General features: G+C 26.4%; 1 protein-coding gene across 2 annotated transcripts; it reads right to left on the bottom strand.

Annotated features, from left to right (window-relative positions):
* Window positions 1-355: 355 nt before the first annotated feature.
* Window positions 356-18,741, bottom strand: LOC107446584 (uncharacterized protein KIAA0930 homolog). 2 transcript variants are annotated; one of them, XM_043053986.3, is made up of 11 exons: window positions 18,548-18,741; window positions 14,718-14,875; window positions 13,332-13,433; window positions 12,299-12,376; window positions 11,624-11,725; window positions 10,060-10,200; window positions 6,704-6,907; window positions 5,672-5,840; window positions 4,823-4,990; window positions 2,974-3,123; window positions 356-2,218 (listed from the first exon to the last, which is right to left on the bottom strand). In XM_043053986.3, exons 1-11 carry the CDS (start codon window positions 18,654-18,656, stop codon window positions 2,175-2,177), a joined length of 1,425 nt encoding a protein of 474 aa, XP_042909920.2. In that variant the 5' UTR covers window positions 18,657-18,741; the 3' UTR covers window positions 356-2,174. The 2 variants fall into 2 exon arrangements, with proteins under 2 accessions (XP_042909920.2, XP_042909921.1); XM_043053987.3 differs by lacking the exon at window positions 4,823-4,990 and having other exon boundaries at window positions 18,548-18,734.
* Between the last annotated feature and the right edge of the window lie 5,977 nt (window positions 18,742-24,718).

Raw genomic sequence — 24,718 nt, 5'->3', positions numbered from 1 at the left:
GTATATATTTTTGGTATCAATACCTTTAGGTTCCAAAGCAATCACGTGAAATGGCAGATAATGTATTAAAATATTGAAGGTATAAAGCACAGAGAACATTAAAAAGTTTAAGATGGCTGAAATCTGGAGTGCTGAAATCAGCTATGCTGCGCTTAACTTAAATTATATAATATGCTCAAGGTAATGAAATCAAACAGTGTTATAAAAAAGTCTCACATTAAGAAGAAAAAAATTATCACAGTCAATAGTTCAGACTCAAGGGACTAATGTTTAACTTCAAAAGACCAGCTTTCTGAGAGAATAAAAGGGTAAAGAATTCCTGCCTCCAAGAAAGGGATGAAAATTATAGACATAAAAGTTAATGCATTTATTAAAAATTATTTATAAGGAAATACTTTCCTCAATATAATTACACAATGGGGAAAAAACTAACATCATTAATAGCACCCTTGGAATGATCAAGTAATAGTTAGTTTTTTACAATAGACAATTAGTATGACAATAAAATTCTACATTAAAGTCGAGGAAATTAAAAGTAATAAAATTTAATGTATCTGCCAACAACATACAAATATATAAAAAAATATGGCCTCATAAATTAAGTACAAAGTAGACATTTATAAAACTACAAATTCAATGTTTCATAAAATACTAATAATTAAAAAGTCAGTACAGTGAGTTACCTGTTATCAAAAAATTGAGCAATCTAAAAAGAAAATAGCTACAAGATAGCAGCTAAATAAATAAAATAAAAAAGTATATTCAATATATATTAGCACTACATTGCTTGAAATAGAATGATCACAAAAGTTAAATAAAAGCATAAAAATTGTAAAATCAATAAATTTAAAAAATTGCATTCTAGATCTTAGATTTTGAAAAAGATATTTAACAAAATGCAAATTTTTTTCCCTTAAATTTATTGCAAATTCTGAATAATTTTGCATTGCGAAACTCAACATTAAAATTTTTTACCTCATAATTTATTTTCTTAATTTATACTGTTCTAAAATAAAAAATAAGCAACAAATATAATTTATTTTAAATGATAAAAATTTTTATGAAATATATTAGCTCTGCAAAAATATGCAATATTTGAAATAACAGTTACAAAGAAAAATGCTTCACAAATGTAAATACAAATATTTACTAAAATTAAGGAGCAATATACAAATATTTACTAAATTTAAGTAGCAATATATATGGCAAAATAATAATTGATTTCGTTCTTACACGTAAAATCAAAATTGAATCCAAACATTTAACTTTTTCATGTATAGAGAAACCGAAAAGAAACTTTTTATCACATCTTAAAAAATTCATTGTTTGCATTTTATAATAAAAAGATATTCAGTATATTAAAATGCACGAGTTTAAAAACAATACTAAATTTATTTTAATATTTCAAAGAAAAAACATTTTTTCCTATCCAACCAAATAAAAAAAAATATTCACTAGATAAGCTGTAAGTAAAAGGCCTTAAAAAGAAAATAAGTGAAAATATACAGGGATGCCATATCTAACTATTTTGGAGTTCATAAGCTGCCATATAACTTTTCATATAAATTTATAATTAAGTAACAAGTATACACCTAATTACTCAACTATAAAAGTTTGCATAGATAAATAATTTGAATTCAAAATTCAAGAATGTTAGTCATAAAATAAAACAATGAAACATTTTTGGTAATTCGAAAAATTTTAACGAATGTTCGGCGTTTTAAAGTTACAAAATATATTTGAAAAATTTAATTTAGAGTTTTACAAATTAATTTACAGCACCTTCAATAGCAATGTATTTTATTATACTTCTGTAATATGTATTATATTCAATCTTAGCATCTGAATATATTTTATGCTGAAAAAGTTATAAACTAAACAAAACTTAGTTATTTGTGTAATAACTAAAATTGTTGTCAATATAGAAATAAGAAAATTACAAATACACAAACTTCAGATCACAAATTTGAAAATAACAGATAACTAACAGCACTGTTGAACTTTCAAAACATCAATCATACCTACATTCATTAAATTCTATCATATAAATCTGACTAGAAATGCAATTATAAATATAATACATACAAGCACATGTTTATTGCGTAGAAAATAAGAAGTAAAAAAAATCACATTTTTAATACAGTTTTAAAAATTTGACCTATGCCTCTTGACTGCTAAAAGGTTAATATTGGTTTCATTTTTGAATCGTCTAGAATGTCTGGAAAAAATAAATAAAATGACTTTAGAATAAATACTTAAATAGAACAATTACATTTTTATAATTTATTCATACATGTTTTTAAATGATTCTGTTTCTAAAGAAAAGAAAAGTATCTCCTCTTAATTTCTCCTGATGAGTTTCATGTAAAATGTTATCTGTTAAGTTGTCAAAATCAATTTAAAAAGCAAATTTTTATTATTATAGATGAAATTGCACACAATTGTAAGTTTGTATAAAAACTTCTCTGCCATGTTCAAGATAGAGTATGGCCTCCCAAACAATTTGACTACCAAGTAGTCTGGGTTTCGCCTCTATTTTCCAGTTCCTTATTTGTAAGATCTTTGATCAGCGCATAAATGCCACTTAAAATCTTATTCAATGAGGCAATCAACATGTAAGAATCTCTTGAATAAATAATTATTTATCTCCAACATGATATATTCAGATTAACATGCAATTAAAATTAATTAAACAATGCAATTAAATTATTAATAAGTTGAAAAGATGGAACAATATATAACAATATAAAGAAATTTTTAATAGGGAACATTTCTTTTTCGATAAGATCATTTATTTATGAGCAAACTTTGATTCTAATACGTTTGATTGGAAAAATATTTTCAATAACATCTTATTTAAAAAAAAATTTGCAGTTAAAAATTAAATAAAAAGACTAACAAAGTTAATGATTTACTGTATTCAAATATGAGACACTGAAATAATTATAAATTTGTGAATGATTTATCACATACCAGAAATTATAGAATGCCAAGGTACAGTTACATATGTCAAATAAGCATTTAGAGCTGGGGAGCTTGCTCTCTTAGATTCTTTCCAAAAATGATACGCCTGGCCAAAACCTCTCATGGTCCATAGTCTGTTATAACCAGTATCATCAAGCTCTATAATATGGTGAACAGGAACTCAATATTCATAAATATTATTAGACAAATTATTAATATTTAGTACTCTATAACCTAACCCCTTCTCTGTTGGCATCGCATCTAACACGTTCAAAAATTGTTGCGCTTGTATTTTCAGCGTCACATGCCATACGACGAAGAGAAAAATTAATTCACCGAAATTGAATTCATCACCACTCTAAATATTGTGATTATTTTCGTATTTCTAAATATTGTTAAGAAATGGCGCAACTAGTCCCATTTTCTTCGCAATTTTTGCAGTGAGATTTCCCGCCTTGAATTGAAATCAAAATCGTTTTGTATTTTCTCTAATTTTACTTTTATCAGTGTTACTGTTACAAGTCAAAATAGTTATGATAGTTTTGTGATAAATATGATTTTTACGCTCTGATACCCAAGAGTGATTGTAAAGCTTTTTTAACGGTAAGGTGGGGAAAAAAATTTTCCAAAATATTTTTAACAGATTTTAATAGTTATTTTAAGCAGATATTTATCTTAAACACCTTAAATCAATAGAGTTAATAAATATGTTATCACAGTGTATTTTTTAAGAAAAAACTTGGGTGCATTGCACGGATAACTGGAGATCAGCAGACAGGACATAACATATTTCACCACCAATAGCTCAAGCAACAAACTGCTTACTAACAAAAATATTTTACATTTTCGAATTTAGGATAGAACACATATCAATTTTCAGCAATAAAAAAATGAGTTTTTTTCGGGTCGAAAATTCGAAACAAAATCTGACAGAAAAGGGATTAAGAAAGTGTATTTCATTTTACAAGAAAAATGTTTACACATTATAATTCAGAATTCATAAAAGAAATTTAAATGCACTCATAGCTACCATCTCTACTGATTTTACAGTAGACTACAGGATTTTGAGAGTTTCTCTGGGTACTGTAGTTTAAAATCTTCATGGTTTTTGAGTATTTCAGAAAAATTTTGTACAATTTAGAATCTTTTTGCACAGAATATTCATTTATTTGTTTCATAGTGAATTCCTATTTTGACATCTTAAGAGCAAAGTAACATTTTAAAAAATCTACATCACTTACAGAAAATATAATTCACTTAAAGTTTTTGAAAAGGATTTGCGATCAGGAACTCTCCTTACGATCTAGGTATAAATGCACATGACTTTCAGAAATCAACAGTGTTTGAAATGAAATACTGCATATAATGTCCTACTGTTATTGAGCATTCCCCATCATTGTGGCATAGCCAATTAAATCTTGTCTCACATCACTGTTGATCACGAGTTTTATAACGGTGCCCAACTAAACAACCAGCAATAATATGTAGCAAAGTGCACTTTAACACTGTTGTGACTGAAATTCTCCTCGTTGGAAAGGAGTGAAAGTTTGCTATCAAGAACTCTCTTTATCAAGATCAATTCAAATGCATTTTGACCACAACTGTTACACTTAGAGAGCTAAAAAATTTAGTGAGGTGCTTGGTTATCGAAGAGTAGTGTGACCTGCTGTTATAAATAATGAATTTTTAGAAAACTTAGTTTAAATCTATTTTTAGAAACAACTGATTTCAAATGTTAAAGTGAACTTTGGAAATTTCATACACGAAATGTGTACGTTATTTTCAAATTACAAAGTCAATTACAAAGCTTGAATTTTGTTAAAGATAATCATTTTCAATTATAGCACCTTAATCTTACCTGCAGATGACTCGCTTGAATAACTACTTGTTTTGGAATGATTATCACTATTTGTTAAAACTTCAATTTTTGATTCCTTTCTCCATACAACTCTAGGTCGATCTTTTTTATTTAGCAGAGGCTGCTTAGTTTGACTAACTTTCTTGTGCTTTTTTGATAAAACAGGCTCTGAGAAAATAAAACTGAAATATAAAAACATGCAACATGCTTCCTTAAAATAAAAAATAATAAAAAAATGTAAAAGAGGTATTTTTATAAAATAAAAAACTGACAAACTTATAAAAGAAACAAGAAGAAAAAAATGTAACTTAAAATAATAAATCAGCAAAAAAAAAATAAGCATCCAAATCATAACTAAAAATAAAATAGAACTGCTGCACAAAGTTACATGCTACAACTTTTTTGCATTTAATAATAAAATACTGTACTATACTTAACTGAATCCGCGAAAATAAAAACTTCATTTCCTGCAGTTTTAAAAGGCTATATTAAGAACCATGTAAAAGGAAAAACCCTATCTTAAAAACCAAGTTGTGGAAAAAATAAGAAAAATTAATTCTTTCACATTCATCAAATGATACTTAGGGCTAATATAAAATTTGACATAACTCATCATTGCCTTGGATTTGGTGTTCTTTAATTTCATTAAAAAAAAGTGCATTTTATTCAAGGTAGGCATGATTTTTCTCATGGTTTTTACCATCGAAAAAAAGTATTATTTTTCCTACAGTGTTAATAAAATAAACATGTTTTTACCATCTTCAAAAAAAATACACACAATCTAATACACTCAAAAATATTTTTTTTATTAATAACTGACGCAAAAAAAAATCTTATTTATACTCTTACCATCTCTTATATCACCTGCTTCTATTTCATTTATACCATTTGGATAATAATCTATTTCTGTTTCAGACTGCGATTTTTGGGTTTGACTATCTTGACGACCTTTCCAACTTTTAAAATTATTTAAATTAGAGCTTGGATCTGACATACGTCTTTGTAAATAAGGATTATCCTGAAAAATAAACATTCAGATTTTGTACTATAAATACTGATAACAAAACAATGAATTAATTTAAAATAATAAAAATGTCAAATTTCATTTTTAAATATTTTTTTTAAATTTTATCAAGGCAAAGTTTTTTTTACAGAAGTACCTATTTTAAAGACATTTTTTAACAATCAAAATAAACAATCTCTTTCTTTTTCCGAAAAAAAACACAAAAATTTTTCAAAAAGGTGTTATCCATTGAAAAAGTATTAAATTCCATGAAATTAAAGGTCTGACAAATATTGATTAATTTTTCAAATTTGAAGCTTGTTTCTTAATACCTTTTTTTATCTAACTTATCTGAATTTCTTCTCTGAAAATCCTTCACATCAAATGAAAAAAAAATATGAAAGAAAATTAGTCTTCATGTATGAAAGACTAGACTAGAATTATCCTCTGCTTTTTTTTTCTATTCTCTCCTTTTTTATCAGTGACACTTATTTTAACATTCTTTAACATTAAACATTAACATTCTTTAGTTAAATATCGTTTTACCAAAAGCAAAGCATTTTTGTATGAAAATTGACAATTTTTATTGTATAGTGCGTGTTTTGATTTCATATTACCTTTAAAACCTATCACGTACAAAAATCAACCTTGAGGACTAACAAAAGTCTAGACGCTTCAGCTAACAGAGCTTTTCAATGTGCTAAGATGCAGTTAAAAATTAGAAAAAGATTTTTTATTGCATCATTTGTGACAAGAAAAGTTGTTTATGTACTAAAAAACATAGTTTATTGTAAAGAACTGACATACTCTGTTAAGCATTATTTCATAATTTTAATGGGTAAAAATTAAACTATATCTTGAGTGTTAGATAAGCATACCTCCATATCATCCCAATCATAATCTGTTATAGAGTAACCAGGCTCAGATGTTGGAGTCTCAACACCTGATCCTTTCTGTTTTGTGACAGCCATTTCTGCGTGACCTTTTCCTTTGGGACCCCTCATTCGTACAAATTCTAATCTTTGTTGTCCTTGATACCATCCCAAAGACACTTTTTGAGCAAACCGAGATGACAAACTTGCCTACAAGAATAATAAATAATATATATTACCTAATTACTGAAGTTCATGGCATAAAACTCAAAACATTGATTACAAAATAAATGATTAAAGTAAGTATAGAGTTTAATTGAGCACAAAAGTTGGACAGCTTTATGGTACTGACCAATACTTTAAGATGAAATAAACACAAAATAATAAAATTAAACAATAATTAAAATCAGAAATCTTATAATTTAAAAAAAAAAATTTAACCAAGTAAAAGTTATTTTAAAAAAACATTTATAATATATTTGTTTAAATAAAACATTATTCTAAAAATGCTTTTACAGTCAAACCCCGCTATAGTGAACCTTCAAGGGACCGAAATTTTGGTTCACTATAACCGGGAGTTCACTATATCCGTTACGCAGGCAATTTAACTAATGGTTCCCAAACTCCTCCCTTTTATTACATTATACTCATATAAATGACTGAAAAATATTATGTAGTAGCAAAAAATGTGTTATTTTTCATCACTCTTCGTCCTGCGAACAAGTAAAAATTAGTAATCTTTAGCTGATGAGCAATCCTCAACATCAGATATGGAAACACTTCCCGACTCTCAGATAATTCTTCCTGAATTTCTATTATTCCGCTTTTTAAACCTGTCTAACCTGCCATTCGAGCACATAAAAGTAGTTTCTATAGATGGTTTTAAAAATCGATATATGTATTTATTTTGAAGTACAAATTTTAAAATTATTACAAAGAAAATGGGAGGGAAATCAGTCAAAGACAGAAAAAAGTTCATTATATCCAACTTCCTCACTTTTTTGGTTCACTATATCCACTAAAAATAACATTATACGTGTATAGCAAGGCACGGGACCGAGCATTTCGATCACTATATACGGGAGTTCACTATAGCGGGGTTTGACTGTATTTTTCACAATTGAAATGGTTTTCTATGGAGACATCACACATACGAGGAACGTTCGAAAAGTAACTACTGTTTCATTTTACTGTCATAGTAGCCCCAGTGTCACACTTCAGTGCATGCACTGTCACAAAACACTTAAGACCAATGAAATGCATTCTGCAATGTGATTTTTGAATGCTAAGGCACCTGAAATTCATCATTCACTTGTAGATATATTTATGGAGAAAATGGAAAGGGTGGTAAAATAGTGAGAAAGTTGATTTGACAATTCAATGTTCATGATGAAAAAAGAGTGTACAAGACAACCTTCTATTGTTATAATAATGGTTTGATTGCAAAGTGAATGTGAAAATTTGTGAAAACAGACGATTCGCAATAAGAATGCTTTGTGGTGACCTTCCAAAAATTTCAAAAACTGTTTTGTATGATATTGTCACAAATCGGTGATAATGATTGATTTTTCTTTAAAGAGGGTACAGATAATTAAGTTTCTACTGAGAAAAATGTCTGCACAATATTGATAACCATATAAAAAATAGTTTCTGAAATGCACTTTCTAGTAAAAATACATTTTATTCAGAAAAAAATAAAACTTTTTTTACTTAAGCTTACAGAAATGATAATTACTTTCCAAACATGCCTCGTATATAGACACAACCATTAACAAATAATAAAAACTTTCACCAGTAACCTTAATATTGGAACTAGAAATGATATTTAATAAATATCCATTCATTAACATACAACAAAATTTATTAATAGTTTTTTAAGGGGGAAACTATTTTTTTCTAGTTTATTACTTTAAATTCCTTAAAACTAGCATATATAGATAAAAATATTATTTTTTATTTAAAATTAATACAATCACATACATAAGTATAAAAATGTAATACATACATAAATATAAAAATATATTTTGAGATGGGAAGCATACAAATACATTATATTTACACATTAAGTGGCCAATCTGTTATGACCACTGCACAATTTATTCAAATAAGTCATTGTGTAACAGTGCTATCACTACATGGGTAATGTATTAAAAAAATGCTCATCTGCATGCCTTATGACTTAAATTTTATATGCATGGTAATCTGAATAACACATCATAATTAATTAACATTGCAGACAAAGCATGTCCTGTAATGATGTGGCATTTTTAACAGGATAATGTGCCCCACCATACAAATAAAATTGTAAAGGTTGAGTTAGAAAATTAGTTCCTTTTTTCGGCATTGGCCTACACAAGCCCTGATCTTGGTACTAACTTAAATTTGTGGTATGCAATTCAGGGAGCGTTTCCATATCTAGAGCCACTACCCACCAGCCTAACACTGGAAAAAGTGCTATTCAGATGTCACAACCTACCAACCTCTTGCATTTTCATTTTTCAAGATTTTGAAGTTGACTGTACTGTGCTAAACTCAAAATTGAAAGATTAAAATATCGAAAGAGGCTGAAAATTAAAAATAACATAAAAACAAACTGCAGAAGAATTTGGAAACTAGAAAAATATAGAAAGTTTACAACAATCTCAAAATCAGTAAATCCCATGATATATTGAACTAATATTATTTAACCATATTTATTTTTAAAAAAATAACATCCAGAGAATTTTTACTTAATACTTGAATCACAAAATCCAAAAAAAAGGGACGACGAAATCTAGTAAAAAAAATTCCTAACAATAAATCACAGTTGCTCTTTTTTTAATTCCCCAAAGTATCTGTTTGCAATAAAGATCACTGTTGGGGTACAAATCAAAAAAATTTCTCGAAAACTTGATCATAACTTTCACGCAGTTCAACATTACAACCCAATTTCATAAACTGAAAAATCATGTAAATTAATTAAAAACACAAATATTTTCCCTAAACAATTTCGTACTAAAGCAAATCTAAATAATGAATATTACATTGTAGACAAATCTTAGTATGATTTATCTCATGAAAAATGTTACTTAATTTCTCCTGCTTTTTTCACTAATTCACATCAAATTTTTTAAATAAAGACAAAATTTAGTAAGTTCTAATGAAATAACTAGAACAAAAATCAGTTGAATAGGTTGAATGGAGGAATAAATAAGAAACTAATTAAACAAATAAGTATTAATAATTCAAATCGAAACAAAAGTAAAAATGTTAAAATTAAAAATAAATAAAAAGGTAGAGAAAGGAAATGTTAATGACATTGCTAAAAGAGGCAGATTTTTTATAAAAAAAAGTAACAAGTAAATAAATCCTAATAATATTACCCTGGCATCATAAACTCTTTTTACAGCCTCATAATGTATAGATCCTAAAAATAAAACTTTTTGTAAAGATCCCTCTTTATCTTCAGCAACTAGCTCCACACAAACCATTTCACCATCTCTAACAAGAATATCTTCAAAAACCTGAAATTTATTTTTCAAAATTAAGTTATTCATCTAAAAATATTTCAAGAAAAACACAGTATAGCTGAATTTTGTTCTATATTCTCTGCATTCATTGCCAAAATAAAAAAGCTTCTCCTCAGATTTTAGATTACTTTAGAATTCAGACAGCCTATTTTCATGGAACACGCGTATCATCCCGTCAACCATATTCTCCTACAGCCTGCCAAAATCATTTTGGTATCTTTAAAATTTATTTTTACTTAGAAATTGATTACAAAGAAATAGACAAAATGCAAATATAACTGATTGCATGCAAAAAATGAGAAAGTATTTTAATTTAAATTATTTTAAAGTATTTAATTTAAAATTAGCAAAAATGCTTGATGGTATAATATACAAGAACCAATTTATCTTTATCTTAATAATATTATAAGTCATAAATTTGCATTTAAGTTTTAAAATTTAGTATTCTTATGCTTACTAACAATGTTATTATTGTCAATTAGAAATGTTCTTTTATTATTGCACGAATTTTGACAAAAAAAGAAACTAAATATGAAACAACAAAACCAAATGAATCAAACACATTAAAAGTTTTTCAAATAAAAACATTTTCAATAGTCAATAGTAATTAAATTTTGTACAAAAGAAATTTTTTTTAATTTTTTGCAATTTCTTACAAGTATTTTTAGGGGGGTGGTAATTACATAAAAAAAAGTCATTCACAGATTTTTTAAAGTATCATACATTGGCCCTAAAAGAAATAGTACTGCAATTAAACTTTGCTGTTCTGTCAAGAAGAGTGCTCTTTGTAACCTGGAAGTTATACTTTATTTAACTAGAGTCAACTATAGTCTTTTATTGACACTTTTTGTACTTGGGACAGTAAATGTATAAAAGTGGGGAGTACATACCAAGTGATGTGTAGACTAAAATTTTTAAGTTATTTTAGAAAAATTAACTATGCATATTTAAATAGACAGTTATACTACATCAGAATATTTATGCATTTATGTCTATAACACTTTCATATCATAGTAAATTACTTAAGAAGTTCAGAAATGTGAGTTCGATACAAGAGATGGTAATGACATTGTACCTACATTTCATTTCTTTAAAAATATAATTTAAACACAAAATGCATCTGATGTATATTATTTAACTTCTTGTTAGTATTTTAAGCAAAATATACCACTAAATAATTAAAATGAACATTTTAATGAGAAATATTGCTTAAGGATGCAAAAGTTAACGAATTGAGAAAATAAGTAATATTTTTATTTTTAAAAAAAATCCAAATTAAAATAAGACATTTTATAAGGTGAGAAATTCAATTAATAATTAGTTTAATTATTTTATATTCATTTATTTTTAAGAATTATTTAATCTAATGAGAAACATAATTGTCCTGTAAAAAAGTGAAACTGTAATTAATACTTGCCTCATCATAATTGTCAACTGTAAAAAATATATTAGGGTAGCTAATTTCTTCCATTTCACCTTTACAATCCATGCTGCGCTTACTTGGAGAAGCATAAACTTTCTATTAAAATATATATACATGCATTTATATTTTCTGCATAAAAAGTTATTGTATAACAATAAGAAGTACAAGCTAATTTAAAGAATATAAATTGATAACTTCATTAACTTTTGATATAATCTTAAACAACTTTTAAAAAGACTTATTAATATGACACACCACCAGGGCAAAATCATATTTCTTTATATTAACTATTTACCTATGTAGTAATGAAAATGTCTGAAAATTATTATTGCGTAAAAATCAAAATTCCTAACTAATTTTACGTCAAACTTCAAGAGCGTGAGGTTTTTCTTTAATCCATCGAGTTTGTAACTCAAACTTGAGTCATGATTAATTCTAATTAATGTATTTAAAAACTGATACTAATAATGGTTTTCATTCAAAATATAATGATATATATAATTTTAATTGTAATAAACTACAATACTATTTTTAAATAAAATAACTGAGCTAAACTTTTTTTAAATATAAACAAATTAAATTGGTTGCTTCTAAATAACTGTTAGAATAAAAATGATTGGAAACAAATAAAATGAAGTTAAAATTAAATAAGAAAGAGTAAACAATAACCTGTGAATTCCTTTTTAGAATTTGCAGATCTTTTGGACTTGTTCTAGTACATACAGCACAAGTGAGAGTATACTCAAACTACAAAAAAGAACACAGGTAAATATATGATTTAAAATGTGATAAAAACAATACAGTCAAGGCCCGCACTAAATATTTTTTACCTCCCAAAATGTGATAAAATTGCAAATTTGGCGAAAAAAATTTGTTTCGACAATAGTATAAACAAATTATTTTTTTCTACCTAAAGGAAATTTTTTATTCCCCTTGTTCTGGGGGGAAAAGGTCAAAGGGAATCTCTCTGAACTAATCCTGTATTTTACTCGATTACAGTAATTTCCGTTTAATTTGTCCCATAACCAATTCGAATTATATTAAGTCCATTATATATAGTCGAATTATATTAAGCAACAAGAAAGATTATGTAAGCATCAGAAAAACTACCGTATAAAGATCACTTCGTTTATTGTTGAAATTTTTTCTCACTGTTTGTGTCAACAATACAGATTAAGTGATAGCAAGATCCATATTATCAACCAACTTTTTTTACAGAAGACATGTTTTCTCGTGACAATGACATATACAATAATGTGACAATAACATAATATTGCTCCAGGTACATTCTTATCTTACTGCACTAGTCTAAGAAGTTATCAAAAATTAACCCCAACCTATCCCTATTTCTTTTCCCCAAAGACGATAAAACATCTACATTTTTCATCCTCTCTCCCATTCATTGCTTATTGCTCATTTACTCCTCCCCAAATGCAAATTGCTCTTAATTTGAATTTGCATTTAACAAAATAATTTTATTTATAGTAAATTTGTATTTTGAATTAAAATTGAAATTTTGTAAAAATTTTGTAAGATTTCTTTTTAGCTAAGAATTTTGAAATTCGGCTAATACTTTTGATATTTGGCTAATTTATTGGCTAATAATTTATGGATTCTGTACATTAGAGAATAAAAAGAAAGAAATTAGTATGACAAGATTATTAATAAATAAAAACCATGACTACAATGTCATACAACTCACTTGTTGTAAAATCAAATTAAGATACACAGTTTCTTCCCAATCTACATCAGGATCACCAATAGGAAGCTTTTTTGAATCCTTTCTAAACACTTCAATAGCAGTCTGTAAGAATAAATCAGAAAAAGCAATAAACATCAAGACATAATACTTATCTGCTACAAATTGTGTGAAATATAGTTAGTCAGTTTTTGTATGATTTTTGCAATAGAAAAAACATGAAAAAGAAACTGAACAATCTAGATAACATTCATAAAGAAAAGAAAAATAACTACATATTTAATTTAATTTAGACAAAGTATTCTAACATAATTTTAAAATTTAATAAGGGCTGAAAAAGTGCCTAAGCCACATTACATAATTGCACTAAAATGAAAATTTTTGGAAAATAATTTGCATGGGAAAATTATTTGCAAGACTAAACTTATTATTTGACCAACTATCACAGTCTAATGTTCTTTAGCCGAATTTTTCAAAAATTTATAATTCATTTTCCAAGAAAATAGCTCACATATTATATCAATGACTTGGATTATTTTTCTCTTAAAAAAAAACATTTATTTTTCATAATTTTATCAACTTATTTTTTACAGCAAAAAAAAAACTTTTGTATATCTTTTTACACCAATAGCAGAGTTACATCACCAATTTTTTTCTTGGAGCCATTTACACCTTTACTTAATTTTTACCTCAGCATCATTAATGTTTTGTCCTAATGCCACAAAATTCATTTTTCTTTTTTTTAAATAATTTTATATTAACTTTAACCGGGATCTCAAAATGTCGGGGAGGGGGGATAACAAACAAAAGAAGATTCAACAATACAAATTTTGTTTATACAAGCAGATGTTAAAGTTCGAATCCCATTCTTTCATTGTGGTGGGACATCATTTGAAATAATAATGAAAAATAACAATATTTCATTAATGAGATTATTTTTCATTTAATTTAACATACATTATTCTTTCTTTTTTTAAAGAAAAAATATTATTAATTATTTTTTTTTTTTTTTTTTTTTGAATACTTAATTTTGAAAAATTAGAAACAAATAATAATTGGACGGAATTCAGCCTATTGATCTTTTCTCAAAACTGATTTCAGTCTGCAGGACTGAAGAGTGGCGCACGTTATTTGTTAGTAAATACAAATGAAATATAAATATTTTAGTTTTTCAATAATATAATTCCAAAAAAAAAGGTATAAACACTAAATCTCAGCTGATTAAGAAAAAACGCTAAATGTAAAAATTTACAACGACGGAAATGAAAAATTACCTGTTTATTAAAAATATATTTATGATCAAGTTTTAATAAAAGGAATAATGCTTATGACAAAAAAAAATTTACTGTTGAAGTAAAGTAGAAGTAAATACAATTGCACATTACATACCTCAAATTTAGGAATATATCTGGCAGCAGTTCTTTTCTGATGTTTACGTACAAAAAACAACAAATCATCTCTAAACTTATCATCACAATAGTGTAGGAAGTGCCTCACAAATAAATCAGTCCAAAACCTTGTAGGATTTAGAAGAACAAATCCAGATTCTAAAAATAAAAATCAATTATTTGTCACACTACAACAAATTTTAAGTCAACAAAATTATGTCAGGAACATATCCCTCTATTTTTTATAAGTAAAAAAAATGTGAGACAAACAATGAGATTAATAAATGACTAAAAATAATATAAAATGCTTTTTAAAACTTGAATCAAGTTTTTAGGAAAGAAAAAATATGAAAACAAAATTTCATGGAAAAATAAATTAAATTGATAACAATTTGATTTAACGTGGATGTTTTTCCTCTAATGCATATTAGTATATATATATATATATACATTGTTTTCTTTCACAAAAATAAAAATAAATTAAGGAGTAATCAGTGGAGTATTGGGTCAAAAAAGAGTACGATGGATAAAGTTAGATAGGCGATTTTTCAAATTACACCTTCCCCTTGCTATTCACCTCGTTTTCTAAATAAACAAACAAACAGCTAGTTCAGCGGAAGTAACTTCCCCCGGTCCGTGCGAACTTCTGCTACATCGCTATAGCCTTCTTATTATTACGTTTTGCATTAGATTGTTGGCGTTTTCTCTTATCTTGACAGCGTTTGTTGTTTGGAAATAAAAATTTGTTTTATTAAATCGAAATGTGCTTTTCCTATTATCACAAGTTGAATGATGATGGCAAGAAAAAATTGTCATATAATATTCAGTTGTCTGATCCTTTTTCTGGAGAGTTATTTTAAAGTTTAAAATATGAAATGCAATTAAGTTTTTAAAAGACACTGGTCTCTAACAGCTAAATATTAAGTTAAGCACAGCTTAAAACTTGTAACTTTTAGATATGACATTAAAAGTACAAAATATGGCTTTATTGACAATTTATAACAGAAATTTTATCAATTTATAATAGAAATTTTATGCGGACCATAACGTCTGCAAGCAAAATAAGCTCCGTCTACAGATAAGGTGAATAACAACATAAATCACAGAAAATATAACAAAAACAATTTTTGATTAAAAATTGTGGAAAGTGTTAATTTTATAAATTGTTTGACTTAATTTAGAAATCTATGACAATATAAAAAGATAAGACAGCTATAAAATAAATTATCCCTTGAACTTTATCAACAGAAAGTGTTCAAATTTCATTTAAGAATGCATAATAAAAATATAAAATCAATTGAGGGATAAATTTTTTTTTAAATTTAGCAGTGTTTAAGGGAAAGAAATCACTTTTGATGCAGGTTTTTTTCAAAACCCACATAAATTACAAAAAAAGAATACATTGTGATTATTTTAACAATACTTAGTGATTTTTTAATACATCATCTGATGAAACTATGTATTAGAAACAATGAGAATTTGAGATGAGAGCAGCAAAATAAAAGATTATAAAATTAATATTTTATAATATAAAAATTTTATAATATAAAAATCTAACTTACTTGCAAACTAACAAAAAATTGACAATGTAATTGTTACAATTTTTTATAACTATTTCATTGATAAAAATATCAGTACCAAACAGTAACCAAAAGTTTTAACTTTTACGGAAAAAAAATACTTTAAAAAATAAATTAAAAATTTAATTTTTATTATTTATTTGATATTGTTGCGTTATCTTAAAAAATATATAACAAATAATATATTTTTATAACAAATTTATTCATACATTTGAAGTTTAATAAGCTTGTTAATATGCAACTGGCAGGTTGATTTAGTATTTAAACAAAGACAAAAAATAGATTTTAAATTATAAAAAAATTAAATCCCAAAAAAAAAATTTTGAAGTATTTAAATGAGTGTTACGAACTCCACCTGATTACACTAAAAAGAAGTGTTTGAAAGTATGCTAAGGATGGAAAGGGCATGTGTGCAGTGCTCCCGTCCTCATTGTCTGTGAGCGTTTCGTCTTCCTTTTTGAAAAGGGAGAGAATAATTGAAAGTGAGAGAAAAAATAGTTTCAGCCATTTCTAAGTAACGAGTTTCAAATAGATCGTCCATTTTTAAAACTAGAAGAAAGTTTTTGATTTTATATCTACTTTTTCATAATGTTCAGGACCACTGTTGTCATCCTTTTTTTTTTTTTTTTTTTATCTTTCATAGCGCAGATAACTATTTAATCAGTCGGAATATATGTCTGCTTACATTTCATAAGAAAAAAATAAACTTATAAGTTTGGAATATAATTTTCATCAGTCAAAAATTTATAACAATTTAATATTTTACATAATTTAAGCAAAACAAGATAAAAAGAAAGGAAAAGATTTCATTAAAAGGATAGCACCCGGGTATAAAAAATTCTGCATTGCCTCTAAAGAGTTCAAGAGTTAACCGATTCAAGTTGTGCAACTATGGCACGACATTTTTTAAAAATCGAAATTGCCAGTTGAAAACAACAACGCCATAAGAATAATTAATATGATATATATTTGCATCTTAAAATAAGTACGATGATACCTTTGTATAAAAATCTTCATAACAAATCAAATATTATAAAAGCATCAAGAAATTATTCCCCTGATATCGATGATATAATATGGATTTATTCGGAAGTGTTTGTTTTTATTTTGTATCATAAAAAATAAGGCATATGTCTCTGCTGTCAGTTTTTTGAAGATGGCACCAGATTGATAATACTGAAGCAAAATAATGGCAGACTTAGCAACTTCCCACGATAAACTAAAAAAAAAAAACTCAGATAAGGGAAACAATTCCAGGGGTATAACTCTCCTAGCAATTTTACCTTGACCCCAGTTGGGCTCAAAATTGGCTCAATATGGATCCTTTATGAACATGCACCGAGGGTATCTAGATTTTTTAATATCGATCCTTTATAGCACTAATATTGACTTACATATGGCCAATACAGGTACAATAGTGGCTGAATAATGAATATAGACAAATCTATGAAGGAAAATACACCCTTTGAAACCTTATTGAGCCAAGAATTGTGAATATTGGCAAACCTCTGTATGTTTTTTTTTATTTAAAGGTTTGCAAGTTAAAATCGCCAACTACAATCGCCAAGATGTCAATTAAATTTTAAACTTGCAAATTTGTATGTTAAAAAACATGTCGATGTTTGCCCGGGAGAGGCTACGAGCTATACCTTTCGAGTTGGTTCCTTTTGGTGATGTTTTTTTAATTTCTCGCGGGTCGCTGACCGGAAGTTTCCAAGACTTGGCGATTATTCTGCCACAGATCACGATACGAAAATATCCCCAGTAAAAAATCTATTAAGCACGATACTGATTGGCGCGTCAGCTCATGATAAAGAAATATCCTTGTTTTTTTTTTTAGATATTAAAAGTAGTCGTTTGCTCGCTGAGAGCTTTTTTTTATTAGCTTTCTTTTTAAAGTTTTAAATTAGATAAAACAGCGCGGCACCATGAAGCGAAATAATCCGCGAATTTTATATTTCTTAGTAACAATATTTCACGGAAAAACGAAACCAAAACAAGCAAATGTTAAATTATGAATATAACCACTTCTAAATTAGAAAAATATTGACCACTTCAAATTATTCTATTAAATTGAAAAACATATTAAATAAAACAATATGAGACCCAAACGAATTTAATTGTAAAAGGCATAATAACAAATAAATATTATGAATCATCGTCTGCAACTGAGTCGCAATATGAGTCATTGATTGATTTTTATTATACATTTCAAAGTAATTTTTTCTTGAATATAGAATAATATGCTTACCCTCTGCATATTCATATTGAGAAATTTCTCTAATTCGGTGGTAAGATATTTCAGATAGCATATTTTCCAACACAGATACATGACGAATTGGCGTTCCACCAAACGCCATGTTTTCGTTTTTAAATGTAAATAACAAAAATTCGTTGCCAGATTGTGATCGGTAAAAAAAAAAAAAGTAAAACAAACAGGCAGTCGAGCCGAGTGCAACATAATAATACAATCCATTCCATGAGAGTATGGATGACGACCGTACAGATGGCGCTAGCAATATAGTTTATGCTTTGATATTTTTCTAAAATTGTTTTATGGCTCGAAACCTTGAATTTATAAAATAAAAAAAGATCTTATGAGTGATAAAATTGCATGCACATTTTGAGTACAAATATCCAGATGAGATTTTTTCCAGAATATGACTTCTGAAATAATAAATGAATTCTAAACATGCTTACCATCAGTTTCCAATCCTTTTTTTTTTTTTTACATCTTATTAAGTACAAGAAATGAATAAGCCAAAATTCCGTTTGAGCAGACAAAAAAGAAATATTTTTTACTCCTTGTTTATAATTGTTTTAAGGAATATTTAGTATATTCCTAATTTAGGAAGTCTACGTACTTTTTTTTTTATCATTAAAGTAAAAATATTAATTTTAAAAACATTTAAAAAAAAATTATAACAAAAAATTACCTCATTAAAAAAAGAAAACTAAATCTCAAAAAATTTAAATATTGTCTGATCCCACAGTTTAGATAGCGATTCCTCTTATTTTGATGCTTTTGCTTATTCTGACTTAAACTTATAACAAAAATTACTACAAAGCAGTCATAAACCCTTTTAAAATTTGAAGAATTGAGGCGGGTTGAATTTCCTGACAAAAAGTATTGTAGTTTCACTCAATCTCTAAAGAAAAGTTCTTTGGGGCATCTTGAAATCGTATTCATTCAAGCAAAAACGAGTTAAGAATAAAAAACTCGAAATAATTTTAAGCCAAATTTCCAAGTTAAATTAACATAACTCAAATATAAGTCTTTGCTCTTTTCAATGTTAGTTTTGAGTTTTACATATTTAATTTTCGATCAAGTTAATGATACTTCATCAAAAACCATATTCACAAGAATTCAGTCTTTTATATATCAAATATGCTCTTGAATTTAATAAATTATATAATCAACGAAGATTTCGGTAAGCAGACTTTTATCCGTTAGTCAAAATAACTAACTTTTGCTTGCATACTCGGAAACTAGAAATTGACAAGATTAGTTTTGATATACTAAAATACAAAACAAGCATTTGTTAATTAATAAACTTAATTGGTGGTAATATAACTATGGGAGATAACCTGATATAAAGCAAAAAATTTAGGGTTCTAGTCTAGTGAATTTTGGAATATCTCAATTGAAAATTTATTTAAATTAACTATCAAGAATGAATAATTTTCAACTGCTAATTTCAAATTCGAAAGAAATCTTTAAAATTAAAACTAACTTCTCAAGTTCTCTAATTTAATTCTGCAAATAGAACACTTTTTAATTAATGTTTTAATAAAAAAATTAAATCTAATTAATTATATCATTTGAAAATTAATTATCATTGAAAATTAAGAGAAGTACAAGAAAATGCAATTTTTTTTTAACATTCTTTTCTGGTGTAGAAAAGTTATTGTACTGAATACTTATTAAATCAGTTCCTTTATTGTACTTAATTATTAAATCAGATACATAAATTCGATTTTTTTTAAACGAAATTTTATTTAAATAGGGGTTTAAAACTTTAGAATTTTCTGACAAATATTTAAATAGTACAATTAGTAAAGTTGTTCAAACTCCACTTGCTCTTCTCTGAATGTTCTAGGGATGTTAACTGAATTTCAGCACTTAAACTCACAATAGAAAAGTTATTCTAGAAATAGAAATGTCAAATAGCATAAAGCTTTAAAAAAAAAAAAAAAAAAAAAAATTAAAATTTTGTTTTCCCATTGATATATATATCATTTATAATTATGCTTAACAAATTAAGGTTACGCTTCTTTTTGAAAAATAATTTAATTACTCATTAACTAGTAATAGTTGTTTATTTTCACCCATTCGCGCAGAACAGTCTTGATGCTGAACATAGACATAGTTCTGCTTCTGGGCAACTGACATACAAAGAGACAAGAAAAAGAAAACCACAAATATAAAGCTTTTATACATTTAATAGCTATGCCAACCAAACACAACTATATAATTAATGCTTTAGTGCATTGGAATAATTGTTTTGAGACTCTCAGAATAATGGTTTAAACTGATAACTAAGATTTGTTCATGACCAAATCATAAAGGTACAGTATCAGACATACTTAAATAACAATGAAATATGTAAGCACAAAGGTATAAGTTTGCAGTCAACAGATACAAGAGAAATATGTAGTTGCATTTTTTAAAAAAAATTACATCTATCCAAGACAACACTTGTTTATAAAATGAAAATTTAGTCTATAACTATTGCATTCCCAATTTAAAATTAAAAAAAAAAATTATACAACATTCAGAACTATATAAAATAATTTCATCAGAAAACAAACACTAATTTATAGTTAAATTTTATATTTTACAAATCTTATTTTCAAACCCACTTTGCGTATTGCACACACATATCACAATATAAACCTCACCTTTAACCTCAATTATAAAACTCCCCCTTTTTTAGCACCGTGTTGGTCACATTAAAAATGTAGTATGCGAAGCATAATATAAACATGTATGCAAAGCAATATAAGTACTAGAATAGTAGTGAAAATTACGAACAAGACAAAGAGATTGAAAAGTAGGCAAACAATTTTTATATTATTGCTCTAACAAATTTTTATAGCATGAAGTCAAAAATATTATTGTCATTCAAATCAGATAATAACTGCTTAAAAAAAATCCAAAAATTTCATTATTCATCATTGAGGCCCGGATTTTGATGACATTTGCATTTTTGGACATTTTTTGTCCTTTAGAGCATTTTTTGAGATTTATAGGACATTTTCTTTAAATTTTGGGGCGTATTTTGCATTTTAAAGCACTTTTTAAATTTTTTGTTAATTTTTTTCTAATTTTTATTATTGCACTGGCTTCCAAACAATGAAGAAAATCTCTAGGATATTAAAAGGTGAAGCAACATCTTTTCAAATTGAAGAAGAATTGTCAGTAAGTGTAACCGTCCTTTTCAAGTACGCACCAATAATATCAGTAGACGTTGAAAGAAGCTTCTCCTGGTATAAAAATTTGCTTTCAGACAAGAGACACTCGTTTAAATTTCAAAATATTAAAAAAAAAATTAATAATCCACTGTAATTCTGATATTTAGTAATATTATGAGATGGAAGTTGTTATATTCATTTAAGTTTCTATACAAAATGAAAATGTTTTAGAGTCAATACATTTTCCTTTTTTTTGCTATTTTGGATATAAAACATATTTTTCAAACTTTAATGAACGTAGAACAAGTATTGCATTGCTTTATATTTTTGAAACGACTCATAATAATTTTAAAGAGTAAAACATTGTTTTAGTTCAATATTTTTACTTCTATTTAAGTCATGTCATAAGGCATTTTTAGCGCAATTTTCGCATTTTAAGGGCATTTTTTGCACTTTTAAGGACATTTTTTGCAGTTTGTAAGGGCATTTTTTGCACTTTTTAAGGGCATAAATTGAGATTCTTTAGGTCATCAAAATCCAGGCTCTATTCATCAGTAAAGAAAAAAAATACATTCAACAGAGCAGCATCTTTCTATTTGAAACAATATTAACTAAGTACTAATTCAAAATTAATCATAAATGCCTATAGGTTTAAAAGATAAATTTTTTATTACAACAAAATTTTATAGTTCTTTATTTCAATTCTCTTTGTGGGACATATTATATGCATTAATTCCAAAAAATTACTAGAATATTTTCAGTGCTGCCTTAAGCACCCAGTCTTACAAGGATAACTTATAACATAATTTTTTTTTTTTAAATTATATTTCTAGCATAAAATAAAATTTAAAGAAAAAAATTTTTAACACCAAAGAATTATATACACCCTAATCACAAGTATGCACAAAAGATAATTTTAAAAAAATTCATTTGATTTGCTGTAAAAAACAAATAAAATTTTAAATCCAAGTTTTTTAAATTATGAGAAATGAATGGAAGTTAAATAACACAATAATTAGGGTTGCAATTCTGTTACCACACTAACTTTTATGATGATTTCCACAAATAATCAGAGTTATTTCTAAAGTACATAAATTCTTTTAACTGTTATGATTTATGCAACAATTGTTTAAATCAGATTTTTTTTTAAGTTTCTTCTTTTTTTTAAAAATTTATTGCTTAAATTTTAACTGCAACTAATACTTTTAGAAGTTTCAAAATTATGTATAATTGATAATACATTTTAGAGAATAGATCCATAGCAAAATGTTAATTTTTAGAGTATACCAATAAGAACAAATGGATCTTTGTCTCAAAACGTTCCATAGCAGCTTTTCATTGTTCGTAAATGCCTACAAACAGCATTGATGCTTAAACATTGTTTTTACTGCATAAAAATGCCTGAAGCAATTAGCACCCAAATATAAACTAATATAACTTAGCAACGTACTATATTTAATACCAAAAATATGTTCAGTTTAATAAAAATATTAATATTGCATAAAATTAAAAGAAATATTTTTTCCCTCTTTTTTTTGATTTTGTTTTATTATTGCTTATGTTTTTATTTTTACCATGTACATATTTTAATTTTATTATTTGTACCAGGTCTATCTTTTTAAGTATACATGTTGCTTATGTTTTATTATATTTGTTTCCCTCGAAATGTTCAAAATTCTTCACGAATCTTCTGCGAATTTTGGTAATTTTTTTTTTGGAGTCAAACTTGCAACCCTAATAATAACTAATGACTGGCTATGAAATGTTCAACACTGAAAATTTACTATGGGACACAGATTGATAACATAATAGTTAATGTTTGAAGCTGAGTGCTTAAATGATAAAAAAAAAATTTCCTTACAAAATGGTACATACAAGTATAAAGCACAACACCCAAAATTATAGCTACTTCTTATTGAAGAGCACCCTTCAATACAGTAATAATGAAAAAAATTATAATAAAAGATATTTAAAATTTGATTAATTTTAAAATCTAAAAAAAAAAAAATAAAAAAATAAAGAATAACACTGAGAAACAAAATTATGTAAGTATATCAAATTCACAGAACAACACAAACACAGCTTAAAATATTTCTATTCATGTATAAATAATTTTATACAACTTTATTATAGCACGCAGGATCTGATCATATATTTTGTCTAAAATATAGCATTTAATATTGCATTTTGACCAACTAAAAATTAAAGCTGAACTTATAAATAAACTCTCTGGAGTAGTTTTTAACACTCAATTCAAATTTAGTATATTTTAAACTATGTCAATATTGTTTTGTGAGCACAAATAAATTGGGCTTTAACTTTGTTTACAGCACAAATTGTTTTAGATAGTCACCACAATAGTACAAACAGTTACAAGCATCAAAATAAACAATGAAAGAATGACAAGGTTAAAAATTTAGAAAATGGAGGGGAAAAAATACACAAAAGAATTTAAATGAAAAAATTCAAAACCTATGGTTAACAACAAAAAAGTAAATATAAAGAAAATTTTTAGATTTTATACATATTTTCATAACAAAATAAAGGTCGTAAGATTCAGCAGCAATATTTAAAAATATTATGACTGTGCTTTTGTGATGAATGTGTGACCTCCTTTCATTGTTTTTTCAGTCACAATACCGGTTTTCGATAATTAAGTGAAAGTTATGTTTTCTACCACTAACTCTCACAAATGTAAAACTTTGGGCAGTTGAAGGAAAAAATATAACTGAATAACTGATTATTCTTTTAAGAATAAAGATTTTTTCTAAAATTTTTTCCAAAAAAAAATATATATATACAGTACAGAACCCGTTATCCGGAAATCAGAAAACCAAAAAACCGTAACGAAATTCGATAAATTTTCCCGCCAATTTAAAAAAAAAAAAATTTCCTCCCTCATAAGATTTTACGATTTTTCTTTCTTTTTTGAAAGATGTTCACCTTTTGGAAATAATCATTAGTGTATTAATTCATCGTTTTGTCTTCCTTTTAAGATTATTTCCAA

This window comes from Parasteatoda tepidariorum, chromosome 4, assembly GCF_982258835.1.
Source record: "Parasteatoda tepidariorum strain Cologne lab strain chromosome 4, Ptep-v5.0, whole genome shotgun sequence".
In the NCBI taxonomy this organism is placed as follows: Eukaryota; Metazoa; Arthropoda; class Arachnida; order Araneae; family Theridiidae; genus Parasteatoda; species Parasteatoda tepidariorum.
The sequence above is the reverse complement of the archived record's forward strand: the minus strand, read 5'-3'. Positions and strand labels throughout refer to the sequence as shown.

Coding starts and splice junctions, on each gene's coding strand:
- LOC107446584 (XM_043053986.3), bottom strand. CDS start 18,656: ATGGCGTTTGGTGGAACGCCAATTCGTCATGTATCTGTGTTGGAAAAT. Junction 11,726..12,298: donor TTCTAAAAAGGAATTCACAG/GTTATTGTTTAC, acceptor ATATTTTAATAG/AAAGTTTATGCTTCTCCAAG. Junction 6,908..10,059: donor AAAGAGTTTATGATGCCAGG/GTAATATTATTA, acceptor TTATTCTTGTAG/GCAAGTTTGTCATCTCGGTT.